Raw genomic sequence first — 22,350 nt, forward strand, 5'->3', positions numbered from 1 at the left:
GAAAAATGTTCACCATCTCTAGTAATAAGAGAAATGCAAATCAAAACCACCCTAAGATTCCATCTCACCCCAATTAGAATGGCGAGTATCAAGAACACAAGCAACAATAGGTGTTGGCGAGGATGTGGGGAAAAAGGTACACTCATACATTGCTGGTGGGGCTGCAAATTAGTGCAGCCACTCTGGAAAGCAGTGTAGAGATTCCTCAGAAAGGTTGGAATAGAACCACTATTTGACCCAGCTATCCCACTCCTCAGCCTATACCCAAAGGACTTAAAATCAGCATACTACAGAGATACAGCCACATCAATGTTCACAGCTGCTCAATTCACAATAGCCAGACTGTGGAACCAACTTAGATGCCCTTCAATTGATGAATGGATAAAGAAACTGTGATATATATATATATATATATATATATATATATATATAAAATATTCCATTGTATATATATATATAAAAAATATTGTATATATTATAATATTGTATAATTGTATATATATATAATATTCCATTATATATATAATATTCCATTGTATATATATATATATACATATTTATATATGTATAAATATATACATATATGACATGACACACCAGTGGAAAATTCTACCCCTAACCTCATGTGACAAGTTAGTCAAAATATAAGTACAATGAAAATATTATAAAAAATACTTTCAGGTTAAATATATAATGTGTATATGGAACATAAATGAATTTCATTGTATATATATATTAATATATAAATATATATAATATTTCATTATATATATAATATTCCATTATATATATGCAATATTCCATTGTGTATATATATATATACAGCCATAAAGAATGATAAAATTATGGCATTTGCAGGCAAATGGATGGAATTGGAGAATATCATGCTAAGTGAGATAAGCCAATCTCAAAAAACCAAAGGATGAATGATCTCACTGATAAGTGGATGATGACACATAATGGGGGGTGGGAGGGGGACAAGAATGGAGGAAGGAAGGACTATATAGAGGGAAAAGAGGGGTGGGAGGGGTGGGGGGGAAGGAAAAAATAACAGAATGAATCAAACAACATTACCCTATGTAAATTTATGATTACACAAATGGTATGCCTTTACTCCATGTACAAACAGAGAAACAACATGTATCCCATTTGTTTATAATAAAATAAAATAATAAAATAAGCAGCAAGGGTTATATTAAAAAAAAACAACTATTTTATTATGTCTGATAATTCTGTGGATCAAAATTTGACCAGGGCTCAGCTGGGCAATTCATATAGTTTAAGGCATTAACTGGGGTCATTCAGAGATATTCAGATGACTGGTATGGAGGATCCAGGACATCTTCATGCACATGTCTGTTGCCTTGGCAGGAATGGCTATAAAGGTGAACTCAACTGAACCTCCTCTATCTTCAGATATCTGCAGAATTTCCATGAGATCTCTCTAGCAGAATAGTCAGACATATTGTATGATGGCTCAGAGCTCCAAGAAACTAAGATGGAAAGAGCAAGTTCTATAGAAGGTAGGCCTAGAACAAGCTTGATGTCACATTTGCCATACTCTACTTAGCTTCTCTAAAGAAGCTAATTAGAATATTATGTCTAATATAGTTTGAGCATCCCTAATCCAAAAATCTGAAATCCAACATGCTCCCAAATCCAAATGATTTGAACACTGACATGACACACCAGTGGAAAATTCTACCCCTAACCTCATGTGACAAGTTAGTCAAAATATAAGTACAATGAAAATATTATAAAAAATTACTTTCAGGTTAAATATATAATGTGTATATGGAACATAAATGATTTTCATTTTTAGACTTGAGTTACAACCTGAAGATATCTCATTATATACATGCAAACATTCCAAAATCAAGAAAAAATCAAAACACTTCTGTTTCCAAGAATTTCAGAGAAGAGATTCTCAACAGAATTCTAATTAGATTTACTTAGATTAAGTTAAAGTTGTTAAAGGCCAGCCCAGATCTGGGGGACAGGGACCAGACAAAGATTTGGTCTCTCTGTGAGAAGACAGTCAAAGATTTTGTAGCTAGTTTTAATCCAATGCAGGCATCAAGATTAGTGCCTTAATAGAAATTGTATCTTTAATAATTCAAGTTAGAACTTAAACACATAGCATGGGTGGTGTTATAGTTTGGATCTGGAATGTTCCTCAAAGGCTCATGTACTTAAAGGACTGGTCTCCAATGTACCAATGTCCAGAGGTGAGGCTTTTAGGAAATAAATCATGAGGGTTGTGACCTCATCAATAAATCAAACAATTTGATATGTTAATAATTTGAATGGACCACTCAGATGTGGTGGAAACTGTAAGCAGTAGAGCTGAGTTGGAGAAAGTAGGTCACAAGGGTCCTGCCCTGGAAGGGTTTATCCTCTTCCTGGTTCCTCCCCACTTCTTTCCAACTGCTCTAAGCTGAGTAGTTTTCCTCCACAAGGACTTTCTACCATGATTTTTCTGCCTTACCTCAGGCCAAAAACATTGGAACCAGCTGACCATGGACTAAAACCTCTGAAACCATGAGCCCAAAATAAATGGTTCCTCTTCCAAGTTATTTTTCTGAGGTATTAGTCACAACAATGGAAAGTTGACTAACAGAAATGGTTCATTATAACTGGAATAGAAACATAAGAGTAGTTGACAACATGAATATGACCCCTTCAAACTGGAGGCTATTGGAAGTCTATAAGAGTGTTTTAGTGAGCTTTTGTATCAATGTGACCAAAATACCTGATAAGAATAACTTGGAGGAGGTAAAGTTTATTTTGACTCAAGGTTTCAGAGGTCTCAGTCCACAGATGGCCAACTTCATTTCTCTGGACCTAAGGTGAGGCAGAACATCATGGGTGAAAGGTGTGGTGGAGGGAAGTTGCTTCCTTCATGGCAGCCAGGAAGTAGAGAGAGGGAGAGGATGGAAGAGGCCATGAGGGAGATCCATCCTGCCAGGGCACACCCCCAGTGGCCCACCTCCTGCAGCTACACCCTACCAATCTACAGCTACCACCCTGTCAGTTCATTCAAACTGAGATGGACTGATGAGGTTATAGCTCTTGCAATCCATTCTCTCCTCCTCTGAATTTTCCTACATCAACACAGGAGCTTTTGGGGGTACACCTGTATATCCAAACCATAACACAGAATGTCAAGGTGAGAAATCTAATTTAATTCCTCTGATGATTGATAATGCCTGTATCTATTTTCCTTAGCTAATCATCTCTTTCAAGCAAATCAGGTAAAGAGCTTTGTTCCTGTGGAAGGGACCATGTGTTTTTGGCTTAGTGCATCTCTCTTTCCAAAATAAGGAGCACAAAGGAGCACATAATAGTGTGTGGAGTCTACAGTAGTCAAAGTAAATGCTATCAAGTGAGAATCTATTTTCTAGCACATTACTCTGTCTTTTTAAAAAGGTTGCCAGTTTCTTTGAGCCAAACATTGTACTGCCTTTGGTAGTTAATATACTGTTTATTATTCCATTCTAACAATGATACTGAAACCAATATTATTATTGGTCACATTTTGCAAAGAAGAAAACTGAGACACAAAAAAGCAACTTTATCTCATAAAACAGCTTAAGTAGCACAGCCTGGATGCCAATTGAAGTCCTTGACTCTAAAGACTATGATCTTTCAGTTCAATATGCTGCCTTGTAAGGGAAGAGGAACACACTCAGGATAATTTTCTCCTATCTCAGTCATCTAACTACATAATACCTATGGTGTTTCAAGGATGCTTATGCACTGCCAGAATACCCAGAGTATTAAAGAAATGTCTGAGGAGAAATACCATATTTCTACCATTGGCATTTTAAGCTTGGTTATTTCTAAGTATGGAATTACTAATGCATCATAAAGTTTTCTTTAATTCTATCCCTTGTTTTGTTGTTTCTTCTGGCATCTCCACTTTGCAAAAGAACAACTGTTATAATTGATATTGTCATGTATGTTTTAGCAGCTGACCAGGAAAGGATCAAGGATGGCACAGGTTTTTACTCCTTTCAGTATTTATCAGAAAGGTTCTAGTATAGGGGTATGGAACTAGAGACTATAGTCAGAAAGTGCAGATACTGGAGGGATGAAAGACACTTTAGAGATTCAAAGAATTCAAAGATAGTCCAACAAAGACTAAATCCTACTTGAGTCCTTTAAGTTCTAGGGATTCACAGAACAGCAAGGTATCCAGTGCCTTAAGGAGAGGGGAGCTCATATTGTACAGAATACAACTAATGAAAGAGAATGTAATGGAGAGAGAAATGACACTAAACAATCACATGAAAGAAAGAGAGGGCTGTGATGTAACCCAGGGGTAGAACACTTGCATAGCATGCATTAAGTCCTGGATTTGATTCCCAGCACTGCACAAATAACAACCAAAACCCAAACAAACAAATAAATAAAAAAGAAGAAGGAGAAAAATAACAATTTTGTGATAAACTTGATTGAACGTATGAATACTTAAGGGTAGTTAATAATTTTACCCCTAAGACCAGGGTTAAGACAAAGATTTATACTCTCAAGAGTACTATTCAGCATTGTCCTAAGGGTTCTTGCTAGGGCAATCGGGCAAAGAAAAGAAACAAAAGGCATCCAGACTGGAGAGGAAGAAGTTAAACTTTCTCTATTCTCAGATAACATGAACTTCTATTTTAAAATTCTAAGGAATACACTAAAAGATCATTAGGATTAATAGAGGAGTTTGGCAAGGTAAACAATTAGAATTCCTATTCACTAAAAATAAGCAATCTGGAAATAAAATTAAGGAAATAATTCTGTTAATTAGCTTGATCTAATCATGTTATGATGTACACATGATTAACAACATCACATGGTACTCCATAAATATATAATCATTATTTGTCATTAAAAATAAAATTTTAAAAACCAATAAGATGTTTAGGAATAGATTTAACCAAAGACATGGAAATGTGTTTACTGAAAACTACAAGATATCATTGAAAGGAATTAAACATGGTCTAAATAAATGGAAAGTTATCTCATGTTCATGGATTGGAAAACTCAAATCACTAAAATAGCAATACTCTTCAAACTAATAATGTACAGATTGAACACTATCAAAATATCAGCAGTATTTTATGTAGAAATTGACAATATTAACCAAAAATTCATATGGAAGTACAAAGGACCCAAAATACCAAAAGACTTTTGAAAAAGAAGAATCACTCAAAATTACCAATTTCAGCACTTACAAAACTATGGTAATTAAGACAGTGTGGTACTGGCATAGGCATATTGATAGACATCATTGGAACAGAACCAAGAGTAAGATAATAAACTGCTATATCTATGATCAATTGATTTTCAACAAGGACACCAAGACTATTCAATGGGGGTAAATAATAGACTTTTTAATAAATGGTGCTACAACAACTAGCTATCCACATTCAAAAGAATGAATATGGTCTTCCTTTTACACCATATACAAAAACTAACTCAAAATGGAACAAAAATTCAAATTATAAGACCAAAAACTATAAAACTCTTACAAGAATATAGGGTAAATTTTTCATGACTTTCATTTAGCTATGTATTCTTAAATATGACAACAAGATCACAAACAACAAAAGAAAAAATAAATTGAATGATATCAAGATTAAATACTTTTGTACTTCAAATGATGTCATCAAGAAAGTGAAAAGAACCACAGAATGGAAGAAAGTATTGCAAGTCATATATCTAGAAAAGGGTCTGATTTCCAGAACACAATAAAAACTTTAACAACACACAAAAAAAGAGAAAAATAACCCAGTTAAAAATAGGCAAAGAATTTGACTAGACATTTATCTGAAGAAGATATAGACATAAATACATGAAAAGATGCTTAACATTATCAGTAATCAGGGAAAAGCAAATCAAAATTGCAATTTAGATAGAGTTATCCAAAGCTGATCAAAGAATTCTGAGCAAAAGTTCATAAGCAGTATAGAAAATACTTAAAGAAGTGGAATTTATGGTCTATTCTTGCGAGTTAGCAAAGCCAGATAAGTCTGGGCAAGCCACCACCTTCTATAAGCTAATAGTGTGAGACCTCAGCTACCAAGCAGAGATCCCTCCAAGAGGTAAAGCACTTTGGAAAAACAGATTTCCCATGAATCATCACTGTCATTCTGCCCAAGCCACCTTACCTAACTGAAATTGATTGGAGACATTCCCACATGTTTGCATTATCTCCGGGCTATTCCATCCTAAGGGATATAACGCACAGCCTGAGCTTATCAGGAGTCCTGGAAAGAAAAGCATACACACAGGTACAAAAAAAATACAACAGGTCTTCTTTTTTTTTATTGTAAACAAATGGGATACATGTTGTTTCTCTGTCTGTACATGGCGTAAAGGCATACCATTTGTGTAATCATAAATTTACATAGGGCAATGTTGGTTGATTCATTCTGTTATTTTTTCCCTTCCCCACACCCCTTCCACCCCTCTTTTCCCTCTATACAGTCCTTCCTTCCTCCATTCTTGCCCCCCTCCCTAACCCTAACTCTAACCCTAACACTAACCCCTCCCACCCCCCATTATGTGTCATCATTCACTTATCAGCAAGATCATTCGTCCTTTGGTTTTTTGAGATTGGCTTATCTCACTTAGCATGATATTCTCCAATTTCATCCATTTGCCTGCAAATGCCATAATTTTATCATTCTTTATGGCGGAGTAATATTCCATTGTATATATATGCCACAGTTTCTTTATCCATTCATCAATTGAAGGACATCTAGGTTGGTTCCACAATCTGGCTATTGTGAACTGAGCAGCTATGAACATTGATGTGGCTGTATCTCTGTAATATGCTGATTTTAAGTCCTTTGGGTATAGGCCAAGGAGTGGGATAGCTGGGTCAAATGGTGGGTCCATTCCAAGTTTTCTAAGGAATCTCCACACTACTTTCCAGAGTGGCTGCACTAATTTGCAGCCCCACCAGCAATGTATGAGTGTACCTTTCTCCCCACATCCTCGCCAACACCTACAACAGGTCTTCTGTTACCCCTCCATTCCCCTGAATGATCTCAGTTCAAATTCTGCCTCCTCCACTCAGAGCTTCCCCTTCCCGCTTTACTCAAAATTCCCATGATACTGCCAACTCAGCAGGATTTCTTGGCCATATCATTGGTGACAGAGTGCAGTAAATATTTCAGGAGACAACTCCTAAAGGGAGGGTAGGATTAGAAATTGAGACAGGTCAATACATATTTTAGAGTCGATACTATTGATAAATAATTTACAAGTCTTCTCCAACCTGTTCTAACTTGGTCTGATTTAAAGAAAGAACAATGTAGAGGCCACTATTATTTCCTAAAATTAAACTTTTTCTAAGTGCCAGTTATGACCCTACTAGCTAAAAGTGGGTCGTGAGTTTTTTAATATGTAATTAGCAGTTAAACTGAGATCTATGAAGAGCATACACACTGAATAGATTTCTTCTGTTGATCAGGGCACCACATTCCCCCTTCTTCAAAAAAATAATTTCAGCTTCAAGCAAATCATCCCTCCCTTCTCTGGCTTCTAATACCTTCCATCATGCCCCTTACCTTTACTCCCCTTTGGTTTAGGTCATTTAGGAACTACAGAGATTCTGTGGGATCTAGTGGAAATCTTATTCTTCTAACCAGAGACACAAATCTGGGTCTGCTTGGCAACTGCCTTACCCATAGCTCTTTCTTACTGCCTACACTTTCACATTTGAGAACCTATGACTATATTCTGCCTTTAGCCACAGAAAATTTAGTCAAGAATGGGCACCTGATGAAAAAATGCAACCAAATTCATTGGGTGGTCAGTAAGTGTGACACTGTAGTCTGGCATGAAGAGATGAACTGGACTAGATTTTATTTTGGAAAATTTTAATCAAGAAATATGGGGACCGTGAGTTAATGAACAGATAGTGGAAAAAGAAACACCAAGAGGTAGAATCACTTAAGCAAAACCAGTTTCAAAGTTACGGGTAAACATCAACTCTGGGTCTGCTGAGCAAACTGATGGGTAGAGGGAGAGATTAAAATAGAAAAGTGACATGAACAAAACACACCATGGGAAAAATTCCTTATTGTTCATGAAAGAGACAGAGAAAAGAAAAGCTAGTCCTTCTTGATGGGTTTCCAATGTTGATTTCCTTATGTTATAATAAACTCCCTTTTCATTGAGGCAAAGCAAGTGAGTCTCTGCTATTTACAACCAAGAGGATCTAGTTGTAAGACCAACATACTTGGGTGCCATACCAAAGGACACGAAAGGGACACCTGCCATGAATGTGGATGCAGAATTGCCACAGGTCAGGTGCTTGGTGGATGGTACCTGAATGGCATAGTTACAGGTTCCAGAGCTCTGGTGATCAGTGACACAGTGAAAGGCAGGCTGTTCCATGGACTGTTGGCTTCATTTGCACCTCTTTCCTCACTGAGAAAGATTCCATATGCATGCTAAGAAGCTCAAAAACTCTCTTTGCCTTAGGATGTGTTCTTTAGAAGAAGTTCTCAAAGTAATCTCCAAGCTTGTGTGCCACATGGCAACCAGTTTTCCCACTACTTACTGAGGCCATGGAAGAAGAGGAGGACCTTAAGAATATCAAGGAGGGCTTAAATAGGGAAATGGGGAGAACTAAATGACAGTTTTAGAACTGCAAAGAATGACCAATGAAGGTTGAAAACTCCCTTCAGTGGAAAGCTTAAAATTAAAAAGCTTTCTTATCTGTCTCATAGCCTTACAGGAAATGAAACTGGTGGCTCAAAGACCTTTCTAGGCTTTGGAGTTTGTCCAGGAGCAGTAAAACAATACCCCTGTTTTTAACCACAGATAAACTAAAATCCTATGCTATGAGGAGGTGGTCCAGAGTATGCACAATGGGTTAAGACAAAACTGGAAAGGAAAACTAAGTGTTTTCCTGCTACAGTGTCTACCCTTTGTGGGAAGAGTAAATAAAGACTGAGCTTTCCCACAGAGACAAGGGAGAAAAGAACACACTTTTACAGAAGAATGTCAGCTCTACTATCCAACCTCCACTTTCAGATCCCTGGGACTGGTAAGAACTCTGACCTCTCAAGCAGGAACTAGTGTTGGCCAAGTGCCTTTCTTGGCACAGCAGTGAGAAAACTTCCTCCCTCTTCATTCCTTTTGCTCCTCAGACCTTACCATGCAGAGACCAGGTCAAAAGTACCCGCTCCCTGAAGCCCTCACTCATCATCCCCAAATCCCTGACTGATATTTTCTCCTACTCTTGGTTCCCATAGCACCCTGTGCTTACTCTACTGACTAAAATATCCCGTAATGTATATTCACAGTGGTTTGTCAACTGTTTTCCTCATTAGAGTGTGTATCTCTGCTATCCCTGCAAGGCAACAGCTATATTTATCTTCATTTCTATATCCTTGGCACCTGTTACATAAAAGTGCTCAATAAATGTATTTGTTTCAGAGTAGTCTACTTCCTTAACCTACATTCACCAAGGGGCAGAACATCTGAAGAGACTTCCACAGTATCTAGGAGATCATCCTAGATACCTATCCAACCTCCTTCTATAGTCATAGAAGCTTAGAAAGGACCTTTGTAATGACCTACTCTAATCCCTCCCTGTTACAGATCTACAGAGGTAGATATTGAGGCCCTGGGAGGAAATGTGATTTACCCAAGATCATATAGTCAGTTACTGGCAACACTTTTTCTCACTGATCAGAGAGATTATCAACCATTAAAGGCTATGTTTTTCTACAGATGATTGTTCAGGAATGAATACCTTTTGGAAAGAATATCTTTAACAAACACTAGGCATCCTGCAGACTTTGGATCAGAAAAAACAGCAAAACATGATAGTTTAAGACAATAGGTTCTGGAGTCGGCTTAGACCTAAGTTCAAATTCTTGCACTGCCACCTAAGGGCTGTGTGATTTCAGAGAAGTTACTTGATCTCTGTGCCTTAGTTACGTCATTTTTAATGGAAACAATATTAGTACTGTATCTTACACAGCTGTTCCAATAATCAACCAGATTAATGCACATAAAGTGACTTCTATATAGAAAGTACTCAACAAAGATTTATTATTATTTAACAGCTTCCTCTCCCTGAGGCTCTTCTCCCAGTTTCTGTGTATATTCCCTGTGCTAATTTGTTCTTCACTTCTCTATCTTCATAACAGATAAAAAGCCAAAAGCTGAACAGGGCTCTATTCAAAAGATGTCCCATTGAAGTTGTTTGCCTGCAATTTTGCAGAGGTACCTAGTCAGAGACCAGGAATCTATCAGGAATGCATCCTGCCCCAGTGCATATAGCTCCCCACTCTGCCCAATCTGCCCTCATGCCACCCCCACCCTTCATCCTGTCTTTTAGACAAGTGAGCACATTAGGTTGTAAACATACTTCATGAAGATATTTGACTTGTAACTGACAGCTGAGTCCATTACATTTGATCATAGCTGGAAAGAGATGCCTTGGGGGACATATTAAAAATAAAAATGAAGTCACAGAGTAATTCATCCTCAATTATGTTTGTCCCCAACAGTTCTTCTCATCAGTTTGGGGTTGCAAAGATATGCTATGAATATCAACAGGGAAGTCATTTGCCAGAGCCAGGTCCTGCCACCTTCTGGAAGAGTAGGAGCATACTTGGACTTTAAATTTAATTTAGTAACTGAGCCCAGTAATAGGAATTTTAAAAGTACTCTGTGATATTAATGCATCTGGTCCTGGCAACAACACCTGAGAAAAGCAGCACTAAAAATGTTAAGAGCAGGAATTCTGGTGGCAGAGAACAACAGTTTAAATCCAGTCCTGCCACACATGAGCTACAGTTCTGGCTCACTCTTCTCTTACATGTCATTGCTCACTCCCAATGTATTTCCCCTCCAACAATAACACTTGGAGAAGTCTGTCCTAAGTGCATTTATCAGCTAGGCATTTTTCTGTTCTCATCTGCTTCTCAGAAAGGTAAGAAAGCCCTATAGAGTGTGCTACTAACCTTCTTTTCCTACCATACAGGGGAAGATATAAATGGGCTGCCATCTTATTTCCCTTCCTCACCTACTCTCCTCTGTAAGAATCACCTATCACAAAATGTACCAGATGTCCTTCTCAAACGTGGTGGCTATAGTTTGAACACCCTGCACTGACCAAACAGAGACTTGAGGAGTTGGACACTTACTTAGCTTCAGCCCTTGCAGCAACTTTAACACCAATACAAATACTCAGGTGTAAAATCTCAGAATTGAGAACCTTCTCTCCAGATATCCCAGTTGCCCTCAACCTTCACCCTTCTCCCAGAACAAGTATTTTCTCATATCCTAATAGCAGTATAACTCCATCCCAACTGCACATTCTCAATTAAGTTCCAGATCTCTATCTCTGGACAGCACTAGTTTCCTTGCTGGGTGTTAACAACCCCTTTTGTCCTGCTCCCCATTCACAAGTACAACTGTTGAGTGAGCAGCCATTTTGTTACACTCTCCTTCCCTATCTCCATGTTCCCTGTATATGCCTGGCTGCCAATTCTCCTTTCCAAATACTGTCATTAGGTAGTTTGAATTTACTGTCATTAGGTAGTTTGAAGCATAGTATGGGTTAATTTGTTATTAATTTGCTCAGTTTATAGTACTTACAGCAACTTTAGCATAAATATAACTCTGGAAAATTTACAGCCTGCCCTCTGACTGTATCTCAGTTTTCCCTTCCAAGGGAACTCCACCCACCTCTCCATTCATTTGATCCCATATTCCCTCTCAGAGTTATAGGAGAGATCACATCTACTAGAGATGTCAAAAGTAGATCAATGGAGGCTCCACAGAGTGACTGCATGGAACCTGGCCTTTGAGAGATGGGTAAATATTTATAGGCAGAGATGTAAGAAAAGGAATTCCAGAAAGAAGCAACACCATGAACAAAATTGAACAGGGTTTCTTAAATTTTAGTGTGTACTGAAATCATGCTGGGAAATGATAAATCAGATATATGAGACAGTAACCTTTGCTGTGGGGACCAGGGAATGTGATGATGATATGAAAACACCTTCAACTCTATTGGCAATATTCTATTTTTTAAGCTGAGCAGTATATACACCTGAATATTTCATAATATATTTTCAAAATCAAATCAGTCTGAGAGGCTGTGTAAAATGTATATTAGCAGGCCCCTAACCTATGCCAAAACACTAAGGAATCTGCACTGACAGTACAGGTAATTCTTATACAAGTGGTTCAAGAACCACTCCCAAAAACACTGAGATAGCAGTTCTTTCTGAAAGTAAAGAAGAAAAATCAAGAGCACCAGTATATAAAACCCAAGACTGGGAGTCAGAAGCTCTGGACAATATTTTCTGCTCTGCTCCAGTTTGCTATGTGAGTCTTTGCTAGTAGGTTAACTTCCTCGAATGACATTTCAAAAACAGAAAGCCACTTGCTCAACATAGTAAAGATAAATGATATACTATCTGGTGAAATTTTGGAAAGACTTCCAGGAACCACATGGTTTCCAGAGAGGATTTTTTTTGTACCAAGGATTGAACACAGGAGCCCTTAACCGCTGGGCCACATCCCCAGCTCATTTTATTTAGAGACAGTCTTGCTGAATTACTTAGGCCCTTGTTAAGTTGCTGAGGCTGGCTTCAAACCTGTGATCCTCCTGCCTCAGCCTCCTGAGCCACTGGGATTACAGGCAAGTGCCACCATGCCTGATGAGGATAATGTTTTAAAATTGACACATAATAAATGGGTGCAAAGTTATGATTAGATTAGAGGAATAAGGTCTGGCATTCTGTTGCACAGCAGGGTGAATATAGTTAACAATGACTATAATAACTATGACCATTGTATATTTCAAAATAGCTAGAAGAGCAGATTTTGAATGCTCTCTTCACAAAGAAATGATGTTTGAGGTTATATACATGCTAATTACCCTGATTTTATCATTATACAATTTTACATATGTTGAAAGATTATAGTTTTTAGAAAGATGGCAACTTTTTGAAAATCAAGTTTTCAGTGATCTGTTTCCAGTTGCAACTTTCTTTCAGCCTGTAGCATGTAGCATGAGGATCTCACATAGAGAACAGTATTCCAAGGTCTGTCTGGGCATGTTACATTCTGTCCCCTTAACAAACCAAAAATATCCAGGGTAGTTATCTGCCTTTGGGTTGGGGAAAGGAAACGCAGCACATACATCAGAGTCACTGGGGACATTTTCCCAAACATGCAGCCTTCCACCTGTTGCTGTGTATATCAGAATGGAAATTGGGGAGTTTGCATTCTTTTAAGCACTCCAGATGATTTCAATACATTCTCTGCTCTAGAAAGATTCTTGGCCTCCCTTGAGTAACCCAATCCAAGATCTTACACTTTTTTCCTGCCAAGAAGTTCCTTATATTTACTTCTCACCTATTCCTTCTTGGTTTAACTCTCACTGAAGATAGATGATAATTCACAAGCATCCTGCATATATATACACAGGGGAATGTGAATAATGACCATGTTCTCAGGGACCAGGGAAGCCAGCTGGTTGGAAAGCTCAGCATCCCCAGTGTTGAAATAATCTCCTGGCCAGATGTTTCCTTCACCGGTCAGAGCAGGGCACAAAGGTCCCAGTGGAAGGCTCTCTGGACCCTAGGCTTGTTCAGCTGGATCAGCTGCAGGTGGAGCAAATGGGACCCAAGGGCCCCATCAGGTCACCTTGCTGAGTATGACTCAGGCCAGCAGCTCTTTATTTCTTCCTGTCTCCTCCCACTTCCACCACTCATCTCTGTGGGCAGCCGCCAGACCTGGGAACAAGAGTCAGGCAGGGGAGGAGGTAATTCTTAATGGATACTCCAGTTCTTCAGTGGTTTGGGGTCTGGCAAAGATAATCCAGACCTGAAACAAATTGACTCCTCCCCTGTTGTATTTCGGTTAATGCACTAGCTGCCGAGAAGCAGCCAGGCCCAGAGAAACAAAATCAATTCCCCTCATCTGAACAACAAGCATAAACTTAACCCCCAGAGCTCTTTCTCTTGTGTCTTTATCCATGGAGCTCCAAATGCTGCCCAGTTTTGACTTCCTGCCACTGTCAAAACCCATCTCTGAGAATCAGATCCAAAATCTGTGAAGAGCAATAGGTAATAGTCGTGTGCCAAGGGAATCCTAGAAAATATGGTACATCCAAGCAGTCTTCACCATTCCTTCACATCTGATAAAACCTTGACAGCCACCAGTCTCTCTAAAGGAGACAGGATGATTGTTACTTGGCCAGTGTTACAGATGGGATAGTTGCAGAAGTCTAGCAATCTGCCCCATATCATTCCCATGCCTGGGATAAACCTGGTACCATAGCCTTGTTCTTGACCCTTTGTAGGATTACTATCAAGAGATGCTTTAATCTTGAATGTTAAAGACACTCATCAAAAAGTGAATACCATGACCATATTCCTGTGTGCAAAGATCTTGGGGAATATAGAATGGCAGAATCATTTGAGATTAAAATGGAATTCATGTTTTGACTTCTGTATGACACTTGCCCCTCAATCAAGCATCTGTCCCACTCAATCTAGGAATGTCCAAATCCCCATCCCTTCCCATATCCTGCTTCAATAATTCCCTTTGATTTTCTAGACCTAGGAGGTGGAATCAACTAAAATGCATTGTATGGAGGGCTATGAGGGTTATTCCATTAAAAGTCTCAGTCAAGCCTCCAAGAGGAAGCAAGCTATTAATGCTTGAAGTCTGATGGAGGCTGTTGTTACTTCTCTTCTGATTCCTGCCCTTAGACACTCCTCCCTCTCTGCTTAAAACTCTTAAAAAGGCCAGCAGGACAAGCTGTCACTCTCCTGTCAGAAGACAAGAGAGCTCAGGGGGCTAATAGCTCTAACTAGAAAACTGAAGAAAAGAAAGGATGTAAACTAACCCAGATCTCACATGTCCTACATATCCCAACATACTGTAGATATTGCTTTAGGTGTGCATTCATTATTTCTACAGTTACCAAACACCTGCTCTGTGCCAGGCACTGAACTGTGCCCTGGGGCTATAGTTATAAATGGGAAGGACCTCCATCTCTCCTGTCAGTCAAGGGTCAATTGCTAAAATAACATTTCCACAGAAGTATTCAATTAACTATAGCATACCCAAGAATATAAGTGAAAGGTGAACCTAAGACTCATTTGTGGTACCTATGGATTTCCCAAAGGGAATAAAATCAATGATTTAGATCAGTGTTAGCATCTGGTATGATACCATATTTTTTAAGGAAATGAAAGAAACTATTCTAATTAAGCTTTCAATGTGTCCTGAAAACTCATTAGTGACTAAAATGTAAGGTTTACAATTAGAGTATGTTCACAGAAAGAACCAGAAAACATACCCTCAACTGGTACAACAAGAAGAATCTGGTGATTTATATACGCAGGCCAGGAAGCCATGGTATTTTAGTCCAGGGTTTCTCAGTCTTGGCACTATCAGCATTTGGGACAGGATACTTTTTAGTTGTTGAATTATAGGATGATGAGCAGTAGCCTTTTCCTTTACCCACTGATGTCAATAGCCAAAAATGTCTCCAACCCAGGCTTGATGACACACACCTGTAATCACAGTGACTTCAGGAGAATGAGGCAGGAGGATTGCAAGTTTGAGGTCAACCTCAGCAACTTAGCGAGGACCTGAGCAACTTAGAGAGACTCTGTCTCAAAATAAAAAATAAAATAGGACTGAAGATGTGGCTCAGTAGTTAAGGGTCCCTGAGTTCAGTCCCTGGTACCCCCCAAAAAAGGTCTCCAGGCCTAATCAGATTTCCTCTATTGGGAAAGGGATACAAATCTATCCCTAGTTGCTGAGAATCATTGCCTAAGCTCATCACTACCATCTCACTCCAAGGTCAATTAACTGAATGACATCATTGGAGAGAGGAAAGAAAATTCATATCTGAACTGAATTGCTAAGGGTGCAAATACAAGAGGAATGAAACACAGGAAAGTCACATCATTTGCCCACAAGAGCCATACTATAATGCAGTAAAAGAAAGAAAAGTGAAATCCAAGTTTCCTGATTCTAGTCTGTGGTGCTTATACAGATGATAGTGTTAATGAATTGGATAAATGATTCTAAAATCCTAAAATAACAATGAATTTTAGCAGTGGTTTCTACTAGCACTTCTTCCCAGTGTACCATCTAAGCTTAAAAAATAGCACAAATATGCACACATATTTATCTATCCAATTTAGTTTATTTTTTTCTCATATGGTTCAAATTAACTGGCTCCCATTGCCTTCCTGCAGTCTGCCATTATGGCATTTTGCTCTTTCCTAGCCCATCCATAGACTCCCAGTGTCCCAGGTTATCTGTACTAAAATTAAGGGGAGACTGGATAAGGGAAAGGACAAATAGGGTAGATCAGGGTAATAAGAAACCTGAGTAGACTTTGTGAATGTTTGTCCAATAAGGATAAAGGAGTCACCTACATTCTGTCTGGTACTTAGCATTTTACTGTTAGAGATATATTTCTTCAATGAGAACTATTAGTAATTAGTACCTGAGTGTATGTGTTTATCAGATCACTGTCCTCTGAGATAACTACCAGAGAGCAGGGCTCTTTAGGATCAAGTTCATGTTGGAGCAGTACAAGAGCATGTGTTGCTGTCAATGGAAGGCAGAAGTGGATAATATAGTCTTTATAATTTTTTGCATTGAGAACAGTTCTATTATAGTGAATTTAACTGTGCCAAACAGTGAAGTCCATAATGAAGTGGGATTTTGCTTTGTTTTTTTTTGTTTGTTTGTTTTTCGTTCATTAAATATTTTTAGTTGTCGATGGACACAAACCTTTATTTGATTTATTTATTTTTATGTGGTGTTGAGAATTGAACACAGTGCCTTACACATGCTAGGCAACTGCTCTACCACTGAGCTACAATCCAGCCCATTTTTTTGTTTTTGATTGACACATAATAATTACACATATTTATGGGGTGCAGTGTGATAATTTGATATGTGTATACAACACATTATGATCGAATCAGGGGAATTAGCATTTCCATCTCCTTAAACTTTTCTTTATGTTGAGGGCCTTCAAACTCATCTCAAGTTCTATATAAGATATATGATAAATTGTGGATTATGGTCACCCTACCATGTTATAGAACACTAGAACTTATTCCTCCTAGCTAACTATATTTTAAATTATCTTACCTCCATCTATCTCACTTCCCCTTCCCCCTCTTGGCCTCTGAGGACCACTATTGTACTCTCCTTTACTTTGAGATCAACTTCTGGATAATACTCTTTTTTATTATTTATTTATTTTTTTACAGACTGCACTTTGATTCATTGTACACAAATGGGGTACATCATTTTGTTTCTATGGTTGTACATGATATAGATTCATACCATTTGTGTAATCATACATGTACATAGGTTAATGATTTCTGTCTCATTCCACCATTTTTCATACCCCCTCCCTCTCATTTCCTTCTACATAATCTAAAGTTCCTCCATTCTTCTCTCACTCCACACCTCCCACTCCCATTATATATCAGACATACAGGTGATTAATAAATATATGAAAAAGTGTTCAACATCCCTAGTAATAAGAGAAATGCAAATCAAAACTACCCTAAGATTCCATCTCACCCCAATTAGAATGGCGATTATCAAGAATACAAGCAACAACAGGTGTTGGCGAGGATGTGGGGAGAAAGGTACACTCATACATTGCTGGTGGGGCTGCAAATAGTGCAGGCACTCTGGAAAGTAGTGTGGAGATTCCTTAGAAAACTTGGAATGGAACCACCATTTGACGCAGTTATCCCACTCCTTGGCCTATACCCAAAGGACTTAAAATCAGCATATTACAGAGATACAGCCACATCAATGTCATAGCTGCTCAATTCACAATAGCAGACTGTGGAACCAACCTAGATGCCCTTCAACAGATGAATAGATAATATTCTTAATGGATACCCTGCAGGTGACAAAATAAAGGTCATGCAACAAATATCAACTCTGCCTACTACCCAATTTTGCTGTGAATAAACCCTGATATATGTTGTACCCTGGGAATTCTTAGATAGAGATTTCAAAAAAGTTCCCATTCATAACCTTAGAGTTAGACAAAGTAGAAGAGATGTGGGTGGATTTTCCCATAAGACCACAATCCCCATATTCCCCATCTCAAGACTTTCCTATTTCCTCAACCCCAGGGACACAGTCTTACCTCCTACAAACTGTGCTGCTCCCATACAACGGCCCATCATTCTGGAGATGAGTTCCTCCATGCAGCAGCCCAAGACAGCAGCCAGTGCCACCAGAAGCAGTAGAGCACAACCAGTACCTGTCACCACTGTGCACATCTGCCAGGCCAGGCTTGGTATGGCACTGAAGCTGGCATAGCGCCCACATTCTTCAACCATGATCAGACTGTGACCCTCTCCCCGCACAGGATAGTTGCACCTCCGGAATGTGCTGAATGACACCGGCTTCCCCAACTGGGATCCAAAGAGCCAATAAGGCAGGAAGTAACTGGTAGAACTGGCCAGAGCAGTAACAAGGGACAGGAAAGCCCAGAGGGTCCCAACCAAGGTCAAGCTGCTCCTCATGGTCTCAGGCTTCTCTGCAGGGATGGGAAGATCGGTTGGGTCACAGCACCAAATGGTAAAGTTAGCATGTATGTTCCACCAGCTTATTTTTCATCTGATTGGCCAGTGCTGGGGTTCATTTATGTGTCACTTGGCCCCTTGCTTTCTGCATGAGATTAGCCTCTCAAAGATCATTTAGGTCCTTGTTGGAATCCTGCTTTCCATCTTCCTTTCTTTCTGCTTGGTTCAGAGTTCTGTAGTCACTAACTGCAATGGAATAATCATAGAACTGAATTAGTGACTGCTCTGCCAACCCAAATGTAGCTGGATTCGCCAGCTTATAACTTGTGGTATACAGCTTAGATCTAGTGGTGGAAAGAGAACCTGAAGGAAAACAAAACTGCCTCATGAGTCCATGGGAATTCCAGCTGAATGCTTTGCGGTCTGGAGGCCTGGGAAACAGGCAATATCTTGAGAGGGCGAGGAACAAAGTTGTTTTCAGAAAGTGAAGAAGGAAGGAAGGTGAGTCACAGACCTGTCCCTGTGGAAGGGGTAAGAGGGCAGGTGAGCTCACCATGGAGTTATGAGATGTTTCTATTTGACTTAGGTAGGATATCTGTGTTACTGTAGGCTTTTCACTGGGATACATCAGTCAAGTTGAAAATGGATAGAATAAAATGAAGATACCCAGTCTTGTACCCTATTCCAGTCACTGAGAGAGCACCATTCAGTCACTTTTCACACAAGTGAAATGGAAGGCAACTTTCCAACCAGTGGTGTTTAACTCTAGACTGGCTACAAATAAAAGCCTCCTCATCATTTGCTAGCTATAGTTAAGAAAGTTTCTCAAGTCTCTCAAACAGATCATAATCAGGCATTCCCTGCCTTGTAGCAAGAATACATTGGTGTTAGAACCTTTCAAGGTCCCTTTCAGAACAAGTCATCTCAGATTCAAGATGCTGAGAGATTTTCAGATCTAGTCTCCTCAGCCCAGCTCATAAATGGCTTTCACAGACCTCTCTGTCAAAAATCCACCACTTCCCTCCCAATCCATTAATCTGCCATTGCTTTCCGGTCTCTATTAGGGCGGCTGGAGACCACACTGTAGCTTGATGACAGCACTGTAAATGTCTCCAGCAGACAGATGGTGGAGTATGTTTCTCCATTATTCATCACCATTGCTTAACATTATAGGTAGTGAGGCTGGGGAGGGGAGATGGTAGTGTGGACCCCAAAAAGGAGAAGGGAAGGAACTAGCGTGGGGTTACCACATTGCCAGTTTGGGGTGGTGAACAGGAGCAAGTAGCAGTTGTATTCAGAGTCTCAAGGTCTCAACCATGAGCCCTCTCACTAGTATCATCAAATAGTGCCTGGCACAGGGTTTAATAAAACTCTTTCATAGAATCATCCAATTTCCAGACTGGCAGGGACCTTAATGAATCACCTAATCCAACCTTCTTGTTTTACATATGGGGGGAATTTGGACCAGTAAAGGGGGAAGTGATTTTCCCCAGTCGCAGTTAGCAAGCAGCAACACCGGAACCAGAAACCTGATCTGCAGATTCCTAGGCCAGCACTTTGCTACCACACAATGCTAACCCCGGTTCCCATCACTTTACAGATGGGAAAATGGAGAGGAAATGATTTACCCGAGGGTAAAAGGCTAGCGAGGTACACTGGCTAAACCAGAGCCCAGTTATTTGATTCTTAGTATAATGTTCTTTTTTTCTCTCCACCACAATTCCCCTCTTGATGCATATGTATTTTGTGCTATGTGTTTTGTGCAGGAAGGGAGCAGAGATCGTAAATTGCAGGTGCTTACTTCAGAATGTTAGCGTTGGGAAGAAAGTGCCCTGAGCTGGGCCCCTGGGAATAAGGCTTGTGCCTGAGAGTGGGGGGAATGAGAGAAAGATGTGATGAGGGATTGAAGGCAATAGGGGGAGAAATGGAACTTGTTTTGAGTAATTGCTGTTAGAAAAGCAAGTATGCTTGGCCACAATGAGGTAATGCTCCTGCTAAGTTATATTGGAGTTTGTATGATTATGAAAAGCACAGGCAGCTCTCTGTTATGGATTCACTTCCTGATGAATAAACCCAGGCCAGAACAGGAGAGAAAAAGGCTGATAAATGGTTACTGGCAGCATCATCACAATCCCTTTTGAACACATTATTTCATGTGCTCTGCTGAACCATCTTCTTAGGATGGTAAGAAAGCAGGTATTATCCCTCAATTAACAAAATAATAAACTGAGGGTCCAAAAGCTAGGTGACTTTCCTGCCTCTCCTTCATCTGCAGTCCTCCCCCATAGCATTACCCCAATAGCATTAGATTATCACCCCACTAGTATTATAATTAAAAACCTCCATGACTTCCATCCAGAATGTCAAAAAACTTTAAGAATTGGGGAAGAATTTGAAAAGAAGACAGGGAAGGTAGGAGAAGGTATATCTTTCCCCAGATATACCATGAGAACAAAAGTATTACCTTTTTCAAGTTTAGTACTTGTAATCTGAAATAGCCCCATATGTCCCCTGTGTATTTCATAACCTTGAGATCAAAAGTTCCCACGTGACAACAAGTAGGAGGGGCAGAGAACCTAAGGCAGAGGAAGAGATTACATATCAGCAAGTGGCACCCAGACTATGATAGAAAAAAGGGGAAGGATTGATATAAGGTTGACCTCATCTGTGAAAATAAGGCTATTAAATAAACTACTACACTATCTACCACTCTCACTATGATTTCGTTTTATAAGTGGCATTCTGAAGCCAAGATATAGGAGGCTGAATTTCAAAATTCAATTGAAATGTGTTTAGCTGTAGGAAAACTATTTGTCCTTCAGAATTTGAATTAGGTACTGTAGCGGTTAATTGAATGTCAACTTGATTGGATTAAGGGATGCTGATGATGATTAAGAGGCTTCTGGGTGTGTCCATGAGGATGTGTCTAGAATGATTGGAATGTGGGGTAGTGAACTGAAGTGAAGACCCTCCCTAAGCGTGAGCAGCACCACCCAATAGGATGGTGGCTTGGATGGAATAAAAGCTGGAAGAACAAAGAAGCAGATGCGATGCAAGCTCGGCTCTTCTTTTTTTTTTTTTTGTATAAATCTATTCTTGAATGGGTTCTTGATTGCTGCTTCAATCTTCTGAGGATATCGAACTCTCACTTCTTTACTCTTCCAAAATAGGCTCTTCCAGTGATTCTCCAGGTTGTTTCCAGAAGCCTTGGTCTCCAACTAGGGTAGCACTGTTGATCTTTCTTGTTCTGCGGCTTCTGCCTCTAGGACTGCACAGCTGCTGGTTCTTCCAGCTCTCCAGCTGCAGATGGTCATTGTGGACTATCCAGCTTCCAGTCATGTAAGTCAATTTAATAAATCCCCTTTTTATAATCATACTTCCTATTGATTCTGTTCCTCTAGAGAACCCTCACTATTACAAGTACTTTCAATTTTAGGGGAATAAAATAAACCTCATTGTTCTTATTTCATTTAGGACTAGGATGAACGACCATGCCAGTGTGCCTGGGACTGAAGAATGTTCTGGGATGTGCGACATTCAGTGGTAAACTCAGAAAGTCTCAAACAACCTGGGATGAGATGTTTCTTCTATTTAGGACCAGAAATGTTGTAAACCGGAACCATCCATGAGAATCACTGCCCCAGATAATTCTCTAATGTTTTCTTTCTATGAAGTTAAAATGACCATGGAATTCCACATTGGAGACATGAGGCTTCTAAACTTTGAATGCAACCTTTATGAAGCACAGACTGACCTCATGAGGTCAAGGAATAGATTT

The 22,350-nt window shown here is 39.4% G+C and overlaps 1 protein-coding gene across 1 annotated transcript in view; it reads right to left on the minus strand.

Moving 5' to 3' along the window:
• Lhfpl1 (LHFPL tetraspan subfamily member 1) overlaps positions 1-18,572 on the minus strand; it is a 40,896-nt gene extending 22,324 nt beyond the window's left edge. The window contains exons 1-2 of the mRNA XM_047537142.1: positions 18,191-18,572; positions 6,162-6,260 (exon numbers count right to left, since the gene is read on the minus strand). Of these exons, the coding sequence (XP_047393098.1) occupies positions 6,162-6,260; positions 18,191-18,572 (481 nt within the window). The remainder of the gene's footprint in view (positions 1-6,161; positions 6,261-18,190) is intronic.
• Positions 18,573-22,350: the final 3,778 nt, after the last annotated feature.

This window comes from Sciurus carolinensis, chromosome X (assembly GCF_902686445.1).
Source record: "Sciurus carolinensis chromosome X, mSciCar1.2, whole genome shotgun sequence".
Classification (NCBI taxonomy): Eukaryota; Metazoa; Chordata; class Mammalia; order Rodentia; family Sciuridae; genus Sciurus; species Sciurus carolinensis.